The sequence below is a fragment of the Macaca thibetana genome, chromosome 20 (assembly GCF_024542745.1).
Source record: "Macaca thibetana thibetana isolate TM-01 chromosome 20, ASM2454274v1, whole genome shotgun sequence".
NCBI lineage: Eukaryota > Metazoa > Chordata > Mammalia > Primates > Cercopithecidae > Macaca > Macaca thibetana.
Window position 1 is genome coordinate 53,344,436 of NC_065597.1, and position 20,543 is coordinate 53,364,978.

The 20,543-nt window shown below is 46.7% G+C and overlaps 2 protein-coding genes across 8 annotated transcripts in view; one reads left to right on the forward strand and one right to left on the reverse strand.

Moving 5' to 3' along the window:
- Window positions 1-20,543, forward strand: part of NDUFAB1 (NADH:ubiquinone oxidoreductase subunit AB1) — a 1,133,838-nt gene that overhangs the window by 682,786 nt on the left and 430,509 nt on the right. Inside the window, exon 1 of one of the 6 annotated variants that reach the window (XM_050773851.1) lies at window positions 579-582. The exons of the other annotated variants lie outside the window; for them this stretch is intronic. The gene's annotated coding sequence lies outside the window, so the exon portion shown is untranslated. Of the gene's footprint in view, window positions 1-578; window positions 583-20,543 lie in introns of those variants that run through there. 6 annotated transcript variants of the gene reach the window in all.
- PRKCB (protein kinase C beta) overlaps window positions 1-20,543 on the reverse strand; it is a 382,510-nt gene that overhangs the window by 184,476 nt on the left and 177,491 nt on the right. For both annotated transcript variants that reach the window (XM_050773830.1, XM_050773829.1), the window contains exon 4: window positions 2,659-2,770. In XM_050773830.1, coding sequence (XP_050629787.1) covers window positions 2,659-2,770 — 112 coding nt within the window. The remainder of the gene's footprint in view (window positions 1-2,658; window positions 2,771-20,543) is intronic.

Here is a 20,543-nt window from a genome sequence, read left to right on the forward strand (position 1 = left end):
TTTAGGGCACAAGGTTTTTAGGGAGTGCTCTTGGGAAGAAAAGTTAGCTTGCCATGTGGATGCAACCAAAGCTGATGTGAAGGGGAGCCCAGAGCTGAGATGATCCTTCAAAGCTGTTCCAAACTGAGACCAGAGGGCTGGGCACTGCAATCATCCAGTCGCCCTGGAAGGGGCATTACCTTGGGCAATTATGCAGGATGGGGCACCACTATGAACCCACAGCTAGGGGATGGGGTGGGACGCTGAAGAAGGGGTCTGGGCTGACCATAGTGTCCACCACAACTAATTACAAGGAAAAAGATTTAGAGCGAGAGCAGGGTGGATGAAATATGCCTGTAAGCTGAATTTGGCCTGTAGCCGTCTCTCATGTTATAGGATATCCACTCCCTCTGCGCATTCCTCTGTAGAGTATCTGTCTATTTCAACGTGGTGGGTGACTTCCCCTAGGTCCTGAGCAACAATGCCCCGCTCCAGGAAGGTGTGCCAGGAACCCAGGATTCTCCAGGGGGACACTAGTTCCAACTGGAGAAGGCAGGAGAGGTCAAGTCACCCCATGGGCCCCAATTTCAAGGTATCTGGGGGCAAGGGACCCTTCTCAGACCACCCAATTCCCAGGAAGAGGCAGGCCTATTACAAAAACTGGAAATGAGTTGTGGGGAGGGAAGGGAGAGCCCTCTGGGACCCGAGCACCAGGCTGAGCTCCCACCCACCACTGTCTTTGAGGCAGGGGCATTGCCCCTACATTAGGGCCCCATGTGTGGTAAGAGGAGCTGGCGTCCTGCAGGCAGAAGGCTCCAGCCTCGCTGTCCCTCACTGTCTCATTGCGGCTCTCACCATGTTTCTGTGTCTGTCTCACTGTTCCCACATTGCTGCATGTCTCTTGTCTCTGCTGTCCCACTTCTGCACGTGTCTCACTGCCTTGGCCACATTTGTGAATCGGTCTGTTCCACTCTCTGCACTTGCCTCTGGCCTCTTTGTCTCTCCCCTTCTCTGGCTGTGTCTCTCTGCCTCTCTCTCTCTCCTCTGTGGCTCTCCGTGTGTGCTTCTGTCTCTCTCTGGTCTCTCCATCTCTACACCTCTGCATGAGCCTTGTGTGATGGCATCTCTGTCTGTGTCCATACCAATCGTTTTAGCTTTTTTTCTTCTTCTTTGAGAGTCTCGCTCTGTCACCCAGGCTGGAGTACAGTGGCGTGATCTCGGCTCTCTGCAACCTCCGCTTCCCAGGTTCAAGCGATTCTCCTGCCTCAGCCTCCCGAGTAGCTGGGATTACAGGCGCCCACCATCTCTCCCAGCTAATTTTTGTATTTTTAGTAGAGATGGGGTTTTGCCATGTTGGCCAAGCTGGTCTCGAACTCCTGACCTCAGGTGATCCACCCGCCTCAGCCTCCCAAAGTGTTAGGATTACAGGAGTGAACCATCGCACCTGGCTTATCTGTTGGTCTGTGTGTCTGCCTGTCCCTCCTTTTGCCTGAATCTCTCTCTAGCTGAGTTTCTCTGCAGCTTCCACACCCCACATTCCTCCCTGTGTTAGGGTTGCATGTGTCCATCTTTCCCCTGCATCTGTCTCTGTCTATGCGTGTGTGTTTCTTATTGTCTCTCTTGCCCTCTACCACCCTTATTCACCCTCGCACTCCTCTCTGTCACTCTCTGCCCTGTGATTTTCTCCCTCTGTCCTCTGAGCCTCAGGACCCTTGTGACAGGGGGAGCACCAGCCTCATGACTGCCCAGCCTGCTGCAGACCAACAGGCCTGTGGGAACCACTAGCACCTCCAGCCTCCCTGTAGCTTTGTGGCCATAGCTCTCAAAGCCTGTCTGCTCCCCTGCCCCATAGGCCATCTGGGCCTTGGCCTCATAAAGCGGAGTCCCACCCCATCTGCCTTTCCTACCACATCCTGGCCAGAGAATGACGCTCTCTTTCCTCCTCCAGCACAAACTTGTGGGTGCTGCAGGGCCACAGGTCTTCTCCATGCAAAGAATGCATCAGCCCCACATCTCAATGCTGGAAACAGTGGTGACGCATGGCTGCAGAAATGCCCGTGATTTGCTCATGCCTCCAGGTGTCAACAGCCATGGACTGTCCCTTCCCACACTGTGACTGTGCATCTCACATGCCACTTGCTTTGACCAGTGGATCAGGAGCAAACAGACACAAGTAGGGACTTGAAGTGTGTCTGCCAATGGGGCTTGCCCTCCTGAGGAACTCAGGACCCTGTGACCTCCATGCATGCAAATCCAGCCTAGCCTACTGAGGAGGAAAGACACGTGGCCTGGTCATCTCCATCACCCAGATGACAGCCGGCCATCCTGCCGGACATGTGAGTGAGGCCACCGAGGCCCAGATAGCTCCCAGCCCACCTCCCCCTGCTAATCCACCATGAAGCATGAGTTCATGCTTCATAGACATGCATGACATCGTCTGAGGCCAGCCCAGATTCAAAGGACTGCCTTGCAGAGTCATGAGCTAAAAAAATGTTAATTGTCTTCAGCCACAGTGTTTTGGGGTGGGAGGATCGTTATGCAGCAACAGACAACTGGTACACCAGCCCCAACCAGGATGGAGGGAATGTGTGGCACACCTGGACCCCAAACCAAGAGGAAGCAGCCCCTTCCCATTGCTTCTGCCATCAGCAGATGCCCCCAGAGAGAAAAAGTACTTACTGTCACATTTCATCCCCTGGTGGATGAGTCCATACAGCAGTGACCCACAGTGGTCACAAAACGTGGGACTGGAGTACGTGTGGATCTTAAACTTGTGTTTGCTCCGGGGATCCTGGAGCCAAGAGAAACAACAGAAGGAGCCAGCGTCAGTGGACCATGCCAAGGGTTCACCCTACATCGAGAGGCACTGGAGAACTCAACAGGGACTGAACTTGGTCCCCAGAGGTCATTGTACCTGTTGGGACCATTGCTGGAGCCCTGTGCCCAGACATGGTGCTGGATAAATAGTTGTAGAAGGAACGAAGGATAAAGACAGCTGACTGCTCCCTTTGCAGCCCCATGCACACTCACCCCGCCTGCAAACCTCCATCTGGGCCTGCCTGGGAACCCAACCTACAGGCTCCTGCCTGTAGCAGGGACTCCAGAGATGGGAAAACAAAGCGACAGACACATCATCTAAACAGGGCTCCCGACTTTTCTTTCTTGCCACTTTTATTCTCCAAGCATGCTTCTGCAGTGATCAAAAACCCAAGTCTGGATGTGAAACCTCCCTGCTTAGAGACCACTGTCAGCTCCTCATCACTGACAGAATAAAGTTCAAAGCCCGATGGACAGTGCGTAAGTTGTGGCAGAGACTGCTAGTTTCCCACCAATATCCATTCTTCCCTTTAATAGTCGAACCCTCGAGTTTTAGCAGAGAGCATGGCTATCCAGATAGAGGCCACATTTCCCAGCATCTCTTGCAGCTTGGTGTGGCCATGGTGCTGAGTTGCAGCCAATGGGATGTGTGTGCTCCAGGGCCATTCCCTTCAAATGGAAACGCATACTTCCTTGCTCCTTTCCCTCTTCCCACTGGTTCAAAGATGGTGGGAACTGGAAGTGACCACCCTGGACCCAAACTTAGAGCCACAAGGGGGAAGGACAAAAGCACCCTACCAGCCTTGAATTTTGTCCCTTTGGGTTGACCCCTGAGAGAAAAACCTAATTTCTGCCTTGTTGAAGTCACTATATTTTGGGGGCTATATCTCACAGAAGCTTACATAATTTCCTAATCAATAAATATGCCTGGCAGTGCAGGGCAGTGGTAAAAGGCAGACTTGGATAAACTTCCTGGGCTCTAAGCCTTGTGACTTTGAGCAAGTTATTTAACGGTTGTTTATTTTCTTTTGTTTTTTAAGAGACAGGGTTTTGCTCTGTCACCCAGGCTGGAGTGGAGTGGCACGATTATAGCTCACTGGAGCCTCGACTTCCTCGGCTCAAGTGATTCTCCTGCCTCAGCTTCCTGAGTAGCACTACAGGTGCATGCAACTATGCCAATTGTTTTTTTTGGAGATGGAGTTTTGCTCTTTTCACACGGGCTGGAGTGCAGTGGCACAATCTCGGCTCACTGCAACCTCTGTCTCCTGGGTTTAAGTGATTCTCCTGTCTCAAACTCCCGAGTAACTGGGACTACAGGTGTGCACCCCCATGCCCGGCTAATTGTGTGTATTTTTAATAGAGACGGGGTTTCACCATGGTGGCCAGGTTGATCTTGAACTCCTGACCTCAGGTGATCCACCTCCCTTGGCCGCCCAAAGTGCTGGGATTACAGGAACAAGCTACTGTGCCAGGCCTGCCCAGCTAATTTTTAAAATTTTTTTTGTAGAGAGGGCTTCTTGTTATGTTGCCCAGGCTGGTTCAAATTCCTGGTCTCAAATGATCCTCCTGCCTCAGCCTCCCAGATTGCTGGGACTACAGGTGCACACCACCATGCCCGGCTAATTTGATCTTTTTGTGCTTCAGTTTCCCTATCTGTAAAATGCTGATGGTGCTAGTGCTCTGCTTATAAGACTGTTGGGAAGCATAAATGAATGAATCTGTCTAGAGATCTTAGAACCACCTGGAACATAGCAAGCAGCATAAGCTTTTGCATGATTGTTATTACTACTTGTCCAAGGTGATCTCCAGCTAAGCCCCTCCTCCCACCCACCCACATGTGCACGTACTATGTACATTCTCATCACTCAGGGCGCACCCCCACTCCCAAACAGGCCTTAGGCCTTCGTAAGCCTTTGGCTCTGCATTTCTCTTTCTTCTTCAAGAGATTCTTTCTTCACAGAATCGGTTTTAGTTCAAGAGAACTCTTTCTGTAAAAGTTGCTTTCTCTGTTGTGTATTGCAGGCCAGGTACAGTGTCTCACACCTGTAGCCCCAACACTTTGAGAGGCCAAGATGGGAGGCTCGCTCGAGGCCAGGAGTTCAAGACCAGCCTGGGCAATATAGTAAGACCCCCATTTCTACAAAAATAAAAAATTAGCCAGGTGTGGTGGCACATGACTGTAGTCACAGCTACTCAGGAGATTGAAGTGGGAAGATCACTTGAGCCCAGGAATTTAAGGCTACGTGTGAGCATGGTTGCATCACTGCACTCCAGCCTGGGCAAGAGAGCAAGACCCTCCTTCTCTTTTAAAAAAAAAAAAAAAGTACATGGCAGAAGTTAATAACTTGGGCCTCAGGATCCAACCCTGGGCTGATCTGACACCCTAGCCAGGTATATGCTACCCGTTTCTTCCTTCCTTCATTCATACATTCATATGTATTTATTGATGCTGCCACAGATGCTTCCTTTAAAATTTGATTCTAATAACAGTGACAGAAAATGAAAATGTAAGCAAATAAACAGATACACTACATAGACATTCTTTTGTGTGCTGTGAATGTGATGAGTGTTTCTCCTAAGGAAACTGTTTCTTTTCAAAATTTGAAATAATTCCATACTGTATTATTCTGCTTTCATACTGCTATAAAGAACTGCCCGAGATTGGGTAATTCATATAGGAAAGAGATTTAATTGACTAACAGCCAATTTTCTTGAAGTGCCGAGCGAAGGGGGACAAGCCCCTTATAAAACCATCAGATCGCGTAAGAACTCACTCACTATCACGAGAACAACATGGGGGAAACGGCCCCCAGGATTCAATTGCCTCCACCTGACCTCTCCCTTGACACATGTGGATTACGAGGATTACAATTCAAGATGAGATTTGGGTGGGGACACAAAGGCTAACCATATCACATAACTACCAGAGTTGCTAAACTTTTGGAAAACTAAAACCAATGATATCAAGTGTTAGTGAGGAAAGAACATAAACTGGAACTCTCCTAGGACCCAGGAATCCTATTTTTCGGTGAAATGAAAACATCCAGGCCGGGCACAGTGGCTCACGCCTGTATCCCAGCACTTTGGGAGGCCGAGGAGGGCAGATCACTTGAGATCAGGAGTTCGAGACCAGCCTGGCCAACACAGAGGAATCCCGTCTTTATTAAAAATACAAAAATTAGCCAAGTGTGGTGGCACATGCCTGTAGTCGCAGCTACTTGGGAGGCTGGGGCATGAGAATCACTTGAACCTAGGAGGCGGAGGTTGCAGTGAGCCAAGATCGTGCCACTGCACTCCAGCCTGGGCAACAGAGCAGGGGGAAAAAGAAAAAAGAAAAAACCATATCCATACATGAAGGTTTATAACCACCTTATTTATAATAGCCCAGAACTGGAAACGATCCAAATGTTGTTCAACGTGTGAATGGATACAGTGTGAGGCATCCACACGGTGGAATACTTTTCAGCAGTAAAAAGGAATGAACTACTGGTACACGCAGCAGCATTCACGAACCTCAAAAGCATTCTGGTAAAACACAGATGTCCAACACAAAAGGCTACACACTGTGTGGTTCCATTTCTAAATGTCCTGAAAAACACAAAACTATGGGGACAGAAAACACCAGTGGTTAAAAGGGGCTGGAGGTGGAAAGGGAATTAACGACAAAGAGGCAGATGCAGGAACTTTTTTGTTTTGGATATTGGAGTGGTCTCTATATTAACTGTGATGAATTTTACTTTATATTTTTAAAAGTGAATTTGCAGCCTGGCGCAGTGGCTCACACCTGTAATCCCAGCACTTTGGGAGGCCGAGGTGGGTGGATCACCTGAGGTCAGGAGTTTGAGAGCAGCCTGATCAACATGGTGAAATCCTGTCTCTACTAAAAATAAAAAAATTAGCTGGGCATGGTGGCCCGCCTGTAGTCCCAGCTACTTGGGAGGCTGAGATAGAAGAATTGCTTAAACCCAAAATCACGCCACTGCACTCCAGCCTGGGTGACAGAGCGAAACTCCGTCTCAAAAAAAAAAGAAAAAAGAAAAAAGTGATTTTTGCTAGACACAGTAGCTCATGCCTGCAATTCCAACACTTTAGGAGGCCAAGGTTGGAGGACTTCTTGAGCTTGAACCCAGGACTTTGAGACCAGCCTGGGCAACAGTGAGACCCTGTCTCTACCATATGTATGTATAAAAGCCAGGCATAGTGGTGCATGCCTGTAGTTTTAGCTACTAAAGAGGCCAAAGTGGGAGGATCACTTGAGCCCAGGAGTTCAAGGCTGCAGTGAGCTATGATCAGGCCACTGCACTCCAGCATGGGTGGTGTCTCAAAAAAAATTTTAAAAGTGACTTTTACCACAGGAAACGTATATCTCAATAAACCTGGCTGAAGAATCCTCAGCCACTGCAGGCTTTGGTTGCTTCCTATCTTCTTAATCAGCTACGAAGTTTCATGACACTCCCACCCTCTGCAGTCAGCAGATGAAGTACTGGTCCTTGCAGAGCTCTGGACAGCCAAGTTTGAGAGGCGAGGTCTGCTCTGCTTTGACCAGTGGGACGCCGTAGTGCTCTCAGTTGCAGAAGGACCCCAGTAATCACCCGTCCTGCTCAAAGATTGACGTGCTGTCCTAGTAACAACAACAGGGCTTGGAAATCCCAAGACAAAAACGAAGGGCTCCTTTTTGGCAGGTTAACCAGCCATGTCTCTATCTCTGGACAATGAGACTAACTGAATACATACGGTTCCTCTAAGAGTCCCCCTGCTCTGTGCCACAAAACAGTTCCCATTCTGCCTCTTGGACATTCACCTTAAAGTTGGGAATTCAGCGCTTCAAACCCACCTAAAAAGGAACACCTGTTCGAAAACTGAACCCCGCATGTTCTCACTCACAAGTGGGAGTTGAACAATGAGAACACATCGACACAGGGAGGGGACCATCATACACTGGGACCTGTCAGGGGGTGGGGGACTAGGGGAGGCATTAGGAGAAATACCTAATGTAGATGACAGGTTGATGGGTGCAGCAAACCACCATGGCACGTGTATATATATGTAACAAACCTGCACATTCTGCACATATACCCCAGAACTTTAATAATAATAATAAAGGAACCCCTGTTCATGACTGGTATTGGCCTGTAGGGGAAGCTCAAGGTTCTCTCACATCCCTACTTAACCTCTAAGGAGGCAGAGTTGATATAATTGGATGGATTCCAACACATGGATTGGCCAGACCCCAATGGGGAAGCTCACATGGAGGTTAAAAGGCACCCTTTCCATCTTTCTCTTCTCCCTTACATCCTTCACCTCTCCCAGGATGCTGCTGGATTCAAGTCTCATAGTCTTGCCCTGAGACCCTTGGTACAAGTGGCCTGAGCCAGCTCCACTCCAAGACCTAGGACACATTCTGTCTCTACTCTTGGCTCTTGTGGTCCCTTCTGGGTTCTCTGATATATTGATCTTACAGAGGCCAAGACTTAGGTTTGAGTTCAGGTTTGAATTTCCTTAATCTTACCTAGTACAGAAAAAAGGAGTCCCTGAAGGCCTTGTGAGCTCTACTTTAAGATCTGGGGCAAAACTACAACTAATAACAAATTGCCTGTGTTGGTTTTGCACTTTTCATATAAATATTTTCTTGAGCGGTCTCCAGGACAAGGATTCAAGCATTTCTGACCAAACATGATTCAGTTCTCCATCTCAATAGTCTCTTAAAAAAGAGGAGATACCAAGAGGCACAAAGAATGGGAAGGGAAAAGAAAGTACATTTCTTTTTTTGTTTGCATGCTTTGTTTTGTTTTGTTGAGACAGGGGCTTGCTCTGTCACCCAGGCTGGAGTGCAGTGGTGCGATCATAGCTCACTGCAGCCTCCGCCTCCCAGGTTCAAGCCACCCTTCCACCTCAGCCTCCTGAGTAGCTGGGATTGAAGGCACCTGCCACCATGCCTAGCTAATTTTTATTTTTTGTGGAGACACGGTTTTTGCTATGTTGCCCAGGCTGGTCTCAAACTCCTGGGCTCTAGTGATCTGCCCGCATCAGCCTTGCAAAGTACTAGAATTACAGGTGTGAATCACCACACCCAGTCTCCACACATTGCTTGAGAGCTGCATGTGTATGCTGGGTGTGTCACACGCATGCTCTCCACTCCTCATGACATGCCACACAGAAGGTAGCACTTGTTCCCACTTTAGCAACAATGAAACAGACCCTAACTACAGAGTAACTTCACCAACGTGACCCAGCTGGACCCTTGCAGAGATGGGGTTCACACCAAGTTCCTCTCCCTTCTCTCCTCACTCCCAACTTCACTCCATTGACACCTCATCTTCACGTGCAGCTAAGATAGAACTTGACTCATTCATTCATTCACCTAGCAAATGTATACTGAGGGCCGAGTTCTTCCTAGGCATTGAGGATACAGCTGTGAACATAAGAGATTCTGCTCTCATGGAACTTAAACTCTAAATCCTCGCCATCACAGCACTTAAATCACTGACTTGTAAATCCACGCTTAATTGCATCTCTTCCACACTTCACTGTATGCAAGGTGAGGAAATTTTGTTCACCATTATACCCCCAGGGCATAAACTGTTCTTGGCATATAGAAGACGCTCAATAAATACTTAATAAATGAGAGTTAACATTTATTGAACATTTACTCATGCCAGGAACTATTTAAGGGATTTATCAGGCATTAACGCATTTGATCCTTGTAACAGCCCTATAAAGTGCATACTGCTTACTACCCCTATTTTACAGACGAGGAAAGCAAAGGACTAAGAGACAAAATGTTTTGCCCAGGGCAAGCACAGCGTTGCACACAGTGGTCAATGGGTTGTTGTGACAGCTGCAGGGCGCAATCATCACTGTTGGTCACTGCAAACCCCTGCACCATACACCTGCTATTTCAGGAAAATGATTTAGAAGGGGCTGTGCAGCACAGATTAGAGCCAGATGAGAGACAGGAAAACCAATCAGCAAGTTGCAGGGAAACGTTGACTTCTTAAGGCTTATTTAGAGACTGCTGGAGAGCTCCTCTGACCTCATTCCCCTGCCTCTGCTTTCATGAGGGATCATACTTGTAGGCACCAACTCTACCCACCCACTGCCCCAATCCCTCAGGCCAGACAAACCAAGCCATCCTCAATGGATTCTTCCCTCCTCCTTCCTGCTACCTGAAAGAGCTTAAAAACCACACTCCCACACCTGTGGTCCTCATGACTCCCTCCACGACTCTCAAGGTGCATCTTCCAGGGTACCTATCCATGTCTGCCTGAGCCCAATGCCATCTCTGAGATGGACACTTCCCAACAGCCATGCTTGTACTTTGAGACATCCACATTCCCTGAACACAGCTGACTGGGGCAGAGGTGGACACTTGGCTCAAGGGTCACATATGCTGAGCGGCTGGGACACGGGTAATCAGTTCTGAGGCCAGCAGACATGCAGTTCCAGGGCTGAGGCTGCTAATTTTATTTTTGATTGACAAATCATAATTGTATGCATTTATGGGGTACAATGTGATTGTTCTGATTGTTCTGGATATACACACACAATGTAGCATGATTAAATCAAGAAAATTAACATATCCATCCCCTAACTTGCCTATCATTTTCTTAGCATGAGACATTTGAAATTTACTCTCTTAATTACTTTGAAACATACATTATTATTGACTAATGTCACCCTGCTGTGCAATAGATCTCAAAGGCAATTCCTCCCATCTGAAATATTGTACTCTTTGATCAGCAACTCTCCATTTCTTCCCTACCCCCTGACTCCTGCTGTCCCCCCGCTTCTGGTAACCATCATTCTACTCTCTACTTCTATGAGTTCAACTTCATTAGATTCCACATCTAAGTGAAATCATGCAGTATTTGTCTTTCTGTGCCTGGCTTATTTCACTTAGCATAATGTCCTCCAGGTTCATCCACATTGTAGCAAATGACAGTTGGTGCTGATTTTTATAGTGCGCTCTAAGGAGCCCTGAGAAACAAAGACAAAGATTACATGACCCCAGGGATGAAGCTCCTGGTTCTGGTCCTTGGGGGATCTGGCATCCTGCCTTCCGATTCCATCTGCCTCCCTGTGTCCTCTAAAAGTTCTCCTTTGTGCTTCAGCCAATCCAGGTAGGCATGTTACCTGCAACCAGGGGTGAGTCAAGATATTTATAATTGCCTTGGCTCAGGGACTGCCCATAGACCACACGGAATGGACAGCAGAGCCTGGCCGTGCTGGGAGTTAACACTTTAGTTACCATGTCATGGAGGGGATGTGGTAGGAGCTGGCAGAAGCAGGTGTGGGTAAGTGGAAGGTGGGGGGAAAAGGCTCAGAGGACCCAGTGGCTATTTACCAATCGGTTTCAGAGTATTTCAATATTTCCACAACTGGTACAGTAGTGCCAGTGCATGCAGGTTAAATATCAGTCCTGCCTGGCCAGGCTCAGTGGCTCACGCCTGTAATCCCGGCACTTTGGGAGGCCAAAGCAGGTGGATCATGAGGTCAGGGGATCGAGACCATCCTGGCTAACATGGTGAAACCCCATCTCTACTAAAAATACAAAAAATTAGCCGGGCATGGTGGCGGGCCCCTGTAGTCCCAGCTATTCCGGAGGCTGAGGCAGGAGAATGGCGTGAACCCGGGAGGCGGAGCTTGCAGTGAGCGGAGATTGCGTCACTGCACTCCAGCCTGGGCGACAGAGCAAGACTCCATCTCAAAATAATAATAATAATAATAATAATAATAATAATAATAATAAATTAATAAATATCAGTCCTGCCTTTAACCAAAATACGTTTCCTTCCTAGCCTAGAGGCTGTGGGTATTGACCAAGGCTGTGGGTACCTACACAGCCTGAGATGAGTCTGGGAATCCTCATGGCCTCCAAGCCATCACTCTCTCTATGGGGTTTGGTTTTGATTTCATTAAAAAATGCAACTTCCTGGCTGGGAGCAGTGGCTCATGCCTGTAATCCCAGCCAAGGTGGGAGGATCGCTTGAACCCAGGAATTCAAGGCTGCAGTGAGCCATGATGGCGCCACTGCACTCCCGTGACAGAGTGAAACTTTGACTCACAAACAAACAAACAAGAAGACACAGCTTCCATCTCTGCCTTAATCCCTACCCCAGTCTCATTTTACGTCAGATCCTCGTCACCCAGGCCACACGGACGCGACCCCTCCAGGCCACCAGGAGCCTGTCCCATCTCTGGCCTGGGTCCTACTTCATGCCCAGAGGTCACAGTGTGGAACCCAGAAGCTATATCAAGCCTGTAAAGAAGCTACAATTGGCCAACATGGTGCTTCTTAGAAATCCAAATAAGTTTACTATATATAAGTCAGGAACTATCGGATTAAAATGTGAAACTTTGGCCAGGCACAGTGGCTCATGCCTGTAATCCCAGCACTTTGGGAGGCCGAGGCAGGTGGATCACAAGGTCAGGAGATCAAGACCATCCGGGCTAACATGGTGAAACCCCGTCTCTACTAAAAATACAAAAAAAAATTAGATGGGCGTGGCAGCACGCACCTATAGTCCCAGCTACTCAGAAGGCTGAGGCAGAAGAATGGCATGAATCCAGGAGGTGGAGCTTGCAGTGAACCGAGAACGCACCACTGCACTCCAGCCTGGGTGACAGAGCGAGACTCCGTATCAAAAAAAAAAAAAAAAAAAAAAAAAAAAAGAATAAAAAATGTGAAATACTGGTTCCTTTTGAGAAATCACCAGCTGTTACAACACTGAACACTCATCACTCGTTTCTGTGGGCTGAGCAGTCATTTCCCCCTTTAGATAAGTGATAAGCTTTCTAGTTTTCCACAGTCCCCACTCTTCTCTATTGTCTTACACCAGGCCTGCTTCACGCTTTCCCTTTTCCTGCCTGGACTCTGTAGGAATATGGATTTGGGATCTCTGCCAGACTCCCTATCCACTTCCCAACAGTGCTGGCATCCAACTCCATGAACACATCCCCTAAACTCCCGAGCGAGTTCATCTCAAGTGCTCTCAAAAACAGGTTTGAAACTATTACACTCCCGCCCCAACATCACCCCTTGATCATCCCCAGTCATCTCGCCCATCCCTGGAAATCAGGTTTCCACAGGATCCTGGCACGATTCCTCTTCCCAGTATTTCCTGTTGCTGAGGCTCCATCTCCACATGCCTGGTACTAGGCAAGCTTGGATTCCCAAATTTCCCTCCATTTCCAATCTTCATTCAAGAGATTGTTGAATACAACAACAAAATAACCATCGAATGTGATTTTTACTGCCACCAATTTTATTGAATTGAGCACATACTACCTGCCAAGCACTGTGCTGTGTCCTCTATGTCATGTCTCCAGATTCTCCTGACACCCCAGAGGAGTTAGACTGTTATCCTGGTATTCCAGATGAGAAAACTGAGGCTCAGAGAAGTAACTTGCCCAAGGTCACAAAGCAAGGACATGGGAGAGCCAGGACTGGAAGCCAAGTTTGTCAGACTCCAGAAATGCAGCCAGCCGAGTGGGAACCCCTCAGTGTCCCCTGGCTGTCCCCCAGTGTCCTCAGCCTCCCCAGAGGGTCTCCCACCTAACAGGGGGGTTAAGACGATAACACTCTTCATCTCACACAAATTCAGCACGGGCCAGTGACAGAGTATTTGGGTCCCTGCCACTCCAAAACCAGAGTCTTTATAGTGAAAACAATCCCCAGCACCAAAGACAGGCAGATCCTAGGTCATCACTTAACCCCAGACACAGGCAGCTAAGGGGGAAGGAAGCGCAGGTGAGAGAGATGGAGGAGGGGGGAGGGAGGGAGGGAGGGAGGGAGGGAGGAAGGGAGGAAGGGAGAGAGGGAGGGAGAGAGGGAGGGAGGGAGGGAGGGAGGGTGGGAGGGAGGAAGGAAGGAAGGAAGGAAGGAAAGAAGGAAGGAAGGAGAAGAAACAAAGAAAGAAAAGAAAGAAAAAAAGAAAGAAAGAAAGAAAAAGAAAAGAGAGAGAGAGAGAGAAAGAAAGAAAGAAAGAAAGAAAGAAAGAAAGAAAGAAAGAAAGAAAGAAAGAAAGAAAGAGCAAAAGAGAAGAGAGGGAGGGAAGGAGGAAGGAAGGAAGGAGAGAAAGAGAGAGAGAGAAAGAAAGAAAGGGAGGGAGGGAAAGAAGGAAGGAAGGAGGGAGAAGGAAGGAAGGAGAGAGAGAAAGAAGGAAAGAAAGGAAGGAAGGAAGAAAGAAAGAGAGAAAAAAGAGAGAGAGAGAGAAAGAGAAAGGAGGGAGGGAGGAAGGAAGGAAGGAAGGAGAGAAAGAAAGAAAGAAACAGAGAGAGAGAGGGAGGGAGGGAAAGAAGGAAGGAAGGAGGGAGGGAGAAGGAAGGAAGGAGAGAGAGAAAGAAAGAAGGAAAGAAAGAAAAGAAAAGGAAGGAAGGAAGGAAGGAAGGAAGGAAGGAAGGAAGGAAGGAAGGAAGGAAGGGAAAGAAAGGCCTCTCTCAGTCTGAATGGGCTGTGCCGCTTTGCCCACAGGTGGGCTGAAATCTGGCTGGGCTGAAGTAAAACTGCAGGAATAAGGAAGCTGAAATGAGGCACACAGAGAGAAACACAAGCTAACAGCGTCCATAGAAGAGAAAGGAAAAGCAAATTGCAAGTTCAGACTGTGTCATCCCTGGGCATTTACAAGCTACGAAAGCTCCTGAGGCTCTATTCCCCAGGGGGTAGGCAGGCACGGTTAAACTGAAGGTCCCAGTTGGAAATACCCTCAGAACAGAGGGAAATTAACAAGCGCAGGCTCTAGAGTTAGCTGTGTGACCTCAGGCAAGTGACTTAACCTCCCTGAGTCCCCTGAGTCTCTGGTTCCTCAGCCGTAAAATAGGTCTAGTAACAGTACACATTTTATAAAACCTCAAGCACAGTGTCCTGCATACAGAACATAAAACCTCTTGATTTTATTATTCCCAAGAGAAAAAATCATCATGGCAACACTTCCCCAGCTTGTCATGAGCTGCCATAACTTTGCATGCCTGCATTCAACCTATAATATTATTAGGTAGGTGCAAAAGTCACTGTGGTTTTCACCATTGAAATGAATGGCAAAAACCGCAATTACTTTTGCACCAACACAATATTTACTTGATGCTTTTCTTCAATTCAGTACTGCCATTTTTATTTAAATAAACCTATTTTAAAAAATGAAACTGGGCCGGGCGCGGTGGCTCAAGCCTGTAATCCCAGCACTTTGGGAGGCCGAGACGGGCGGATCACGAGGTCAGGAGATCGAGACCATCCTGGTTAACACGGTGAAACCCCGTCTCTACTAAAAAATACAAAAAACTAGCCGGCCGAGGTGGCAGACGCCTGTAGTCCCAGCTACTCGGGAGGCGGAGGCAGGAGAATGGCGTGAACCCGGGAGGCGGAGCTTGCAGTGAGCTGAGATCCGGCCACTGCACTCCAGCCTGGGTGACAGCGCAAGACTCCGTCTCAAAAAAAAAAAAAAAAAATGAAACTAAGAGTGTGAACTCATGGGATCAATGTGCAAACTGCCTTTTCTAATGCACCTTAAAATGAAGTAGACAATTTAAAATTTTACAGTGAAAATTTAAAATGTTCATCCCGACAGTTTCTGTTGAAACGCTGTGGAGAAACAGATACACATATTCCTGGTGAATGGGCCAATTGGTGTCATCCTGTGGGGGCAATTTGGCATTATCTATCCAAAGTATAAATGCTTTGTAAAAATTACAAATTCCTTTCACCTTTGACTCCATCATGTTGGATGACGGTGAAATAACCTGCATACATAGGAAGTAATATACAGATACAGTTATTCACTGAAGCCCTGTTTAGGGTAACGTAAGATTTAAACAAGCTAAGTGTCACTGGGAATAATCATAGTGTGGTCACATAATGGAAGACTACTCAGGTATAAAGAACAATGAGGAAGTTCTCTGCATTAATATGGAAAACATCTTGTGTTTTTTGTGTGTTTTTTTTCGCTTTTTCTTTTCTTTTTTTTTTTTAGACAAGGCCTCACTTTGTCACCCAGGCTGGAGTGCAGCAGCGCAATCTCGGCTCACTGCAGCCTCAACCTCCCAGGCTCAAGCAATCCTCCCGCGTCAGCCCTCCAAGTGGCTGGGACTGCAGGTGCGTGCTGCCATGCCCAGCTACTTCTTATATTTTTTGTAGAGACAGGGTTTCACCATATTAGTCAGGCTGGTCTCCTGAACTCAAGCTCAAGCAGTCCGCCTGCCTTGGACTCCCAAAATGCTAGGATTACAGGCGTGAGCCACCGCACCCGACCAAGGTTGTATTTTTTAAGTGAAACAAACAAAAAAAATCAAGGTGCTGAAGTGTGTATATTACATGGTATCTTTTGTGTGTGTGAGAAAGGGAGGTGCAATAAGTTAAGTATGTATCCTTTCTTTTTAAAATTATTTTTAGAGACAAGGTCTCACTATGTTGCCCAGGCTGGAGCACAGTGGCGAGATCATAGCTCACTGGAGCCTCAAACTTCTGGGCTCAAGTGATCCTCCTGCCTGAGCTTCCTGAGTAACTGGGGAAAGTCAGCTGTTAATTACACCTCTGGCAGGATACACCAAAAAAAACAAAAAACAAAAAACTAATAAGAGTGTTCATCTATAGAGGCAAGAGAGAATAAAGTAGACAGAGAGTAAAACTTCTCAGCACAAGACTTTTCTATACTTTTGATGTAAAGTAGAATATTTTAGGGTTTTGTGGGTAACACATCAGTACTGCCATGCCCACAACTGCAAACAAAAGGCCAAAAATTTGCAAAAGACAAAAACAGTAGGGAACCCTTAATTGAGACTGGGTGGACGGAGATTGTGTGAGCATAAAAAGTGGAGAATGTGAGGAGCTGTAATTACACACGCATGGCACGGTTGAAAAGGGGACACTGTAATTTGGTGACGATCTTTCATTTTGTTCCTGGAGAGGAGAATGAATAGAGCCAATAACACCATGTAAACACTTGTGTGCTGGGTGATGATTTGCTTCAACCGCCTGAGATACCCTGCCCTCTTCTAACCCCGCCCCTTTGGTGAATACGTAATTATTCCATTTGAAGGATAAGCTTCTATTGTGTAAACTTTGGCAGAATTTAAAATACCATTTCCTGGGTTAAGATCTGCACTGCCTGCAGTCCATGTCAATATTAGGGGTGAATTAATAGCCACATCTAAGCTTAACTCTTGGCTCTTCAAGTTATTAACTTTTTGACTCTGTAGCCAGTTATGGTGGACATGCTATACTCCCCGCTACTTGTGAGGATGAAATGTTAGGATCACTTGAGGCTGGGAGTTCAAGGCTACAGTGAGCCATGATCACACCACTGCACTCTAGCCTGGGTGACAGAGCAAGACCCTGCTTCCAAAACAAACAAACAAAAAAGAAATGTTCACTGTTATCATTAATTTTGCCTGTTTTAAAATTCAAGTTTGTTTCTTTCGAATTATTTGTAATACATTTTCCTGTGTATTATTTGAGGATATTAATCCTTCACCTATGACATATGCGGTACATGTTTTCCCAGTTTCTCATTTGTCTTTTAATTTTGTAGATGTTTTTTCAGCATATAATGCATGTGCTTGTCTACGTATATGTGCGTGTGTGTGTGTGTGTGTGTGTCTGTGTGTTTAATAAAGTGCAATTTTTTCCCTTTTCCTGTGTGGTTTCTGTCTCTGCTGTCGTATTTAGAAAGTCCTTCCTGATATTTTCTGGTAGTCTTTTATGGCTTCACTTTTTTACATTGAAATCATTATTTCCCTTGGCATTCATTTTAGCATGAGCTCTAAAGAAAGACCTTTATTTCTACTCTTAATGTTTAGACAGCAAATGTATGAAATGCATCTTTTCCCTGCTGATTTGAAATGCCTCTTTTATGATACACAAATTTCTTAGGTATTCTTGACTCATTTTTAATATTGTCTTATGCTCCACTGATCTGTCTCTCTATCCCCACCGTTGCACCATACCATAGTATAAGCTCTTGGTATCTAGAGGCATGCATTTTTATACCCCCGGCCCCTCCCCTAGCATTCCTGCTTGCTTTCAATTTTTTCTTGGTTATTCTCATCCATGTATTCTCCCAGATTGTACTGGAAATGCCAATCATTGGCTGCTTGATTTATTGACCCTTCCAGAAAAATTCCAACCTACAGCACCAGCTCAGGGGACAGTAAAGCATCTGACCTCATGTTTCCAGCCAATGCTGAATAGACCAAGGTCGGGTCAGTGATGTGAAATTTATGAAGGAAGAACTGGGCCAATTAGAATTTAGAATAAGGAATTGTGCAGAGCTGGGTGCTGTGGCTGAGCTAAGGTGTGAGGTGGGGTGTGATACAGAACCACGACTGCCGGGAGAAAGACAGATCGGGGGAGCTAGCGGTGGAATTCACATGTAATTTGAGCCTTCTTGTGTTTTTCCAGAAAAGACTTTTCCCCCATGAATTCTTCTTAGTTGGGGCCTAAGTATTTATTCCTAGGTATTTTACCTTCTTTATTGCTATTTTAACTGGGATTTTTTCAATTTTATTTTAACTGGTTATTGCTAAAATACAGAAAAGTTATTGTCATTTATATCTTTATTTTATAACCAGACATTCTTTGCAAAGGGTACTTGATTATTTTCTTGAGTCTTCTTGGTAGACAACATTTGCCATCCACGCTAAGCGAGTCTTTTCTGCTTGGAGATTTATACCTGTAGTTCATTAGCCAGGCCAGCAGCTCTGAGCCCGGGTATGCCAGCCTCTGTAGCATACCTGAAAATGTCTTCCAGAAATGTACTTCCAGCTTTCACCATGACCACCCAGGCCACTGGGTGAAACTCACAGCCATGGTGAGCCACGATTTTGATGGGGAAGGCTGTATTCTCAGAACATTGGTTAAAAGCTGGGAAGAAATGGTGACCTCGGGCCAGCTCTCTTGATGTTATCCCTAGTTAACCTCAACTGTGAGCTAGAAATAACAACCCCAGGGGTAGTTAGGATAATAACCCTAGGGGTAGTTATCCATAGGGATAACAATATTTGTTTTGTGAGGTTGTTCTAGGGAGTGAATTACCTACAACCTTTAAAACAGCTACCTGACACGGAGCAGGCACTCAGTAAGTACCAGCTATTATTATTAACTATTAATTATTAATTATCGCTGCTCAGGGCACCCCTGTGCCTACTGAGTTGTGACTTTTCCCAATAAATCTCATATATGTTTCCACTTCTTGGACTTCAGTCTTGATTTCCTGTGCCAATTCCCTCTACGACAGCTGTAAGCCATTCATTTATTTAACCATTTAGTCACCAAATATTCGTTGAGCACCTTGCCTGTGTCAGTCTAGTTGGGGAAAATAATAAAGAAGCATAAACCAATGTACACTTCCAAGAGCTGCAAAAGAGACACTCAGAGCTTAGAGAATTTACAAGGAGAGAGTCGGCTGGATAGAGGCAGGAGGGCTTCCCTGAGAAAATGAAGTTTAAACTGAAATCTTAAGGAATTAGAGGGTATAACCAGGTGACAGTCACCTAGCTGGGGCTCTGCCCCATGGGAAGAGAGTAACTGCTCCGCTGCATGAGGTTCAGAGTCAATCCGGGTAGACCTGGCTGACACCACCCCACCTCCACCTGCTGGCTTCAGGCTCTGCCTCAACCCCGGTGACCTGTTCCCAGCTTGGACCCCTCAGCCAAAAGACCCTAGCCCCCCTGAGAGGGAGTTTAGCATGAGATCAGGGGTCAGATTCTAAAGCTGAATGTGCAAATTCAACACCAGCTCCGGTAATTTCCAGTCGTGCAGCCTTGAGCAAGCTACTTGAGCTATCTAAGCCTTGATTTTCTCACCTGTAAAATGGGGAGAAGAGCTGTCATGTGGAGAGAAATGACGGTGCTGGAGCAGGCACTGGAAGGCCAGACTATCTGGGATTGACTCTCAACTCAATGACCTCCCAGCTGTGTGACTTTGGGCAGGTTACCTAACCTCTCTGAGCTTCAGCATACTCATCTTTAAAATGGAAATAAGGCCAGGTGCGGCACTTCACACCTGTAATCCCAGCACTTTGTGAGGCCAAGGTGGGAGGATCACTTGAGGTCAGGAGTTCAAGACCAGCCTGGCCAACATGGTAAAACCCGTCTCTTCTAAAAATACAAAAATCAGCTGAGCGTGGTGTCGGGCACCTGTAATCCCAGTGACTTGGGAGGAGCCTGAGGCAGGAGAATTGCTTGAACCCAGGAGGTGGAGGTTGCAGTGAGCCGAGATCATGCCATTGCACTCCAGCCTGGGTGACAAGAGCAAGACTCTGTTGTAAATTAGTAAGTAAATAAATAAGTGGAAATAATAATAATCACACAAAAGCCTCATAGAATTACAAGAATTTAATGGATTAATATTTGTAAAGGACTCAGCACGGTGGCTGGCACATCGTATATATACTATGTAAGTGTTTGCTGAATGTAACATGCCTGCTTTCTAGATTGTGCAGATTAATGAAATCACAATGATGGCGCTTAACTTGACGCAGTGACTGGCATGTAGTATCCATATGATAAATGTTAGCTTAGAATAAAAATGACATCTGTGATCTTGGGCAAGTCACTGCCATGGTCTGGTCTCAGTTCCTCCTTCTGAAAACAAAGGGGTTAGGCTGGGTATTCCCCAGGGGGTCTTTGAGTTCTGGTGGAGGGTGTTCACAGAGTGACCCCACCTCTTCCTGTGCAGGCCAGGTTGTGCATTCATTGCTCAGGGTGTATAGTAGTTTCAGGGAACAATCACATGGCAACAGATCACACCCACATTA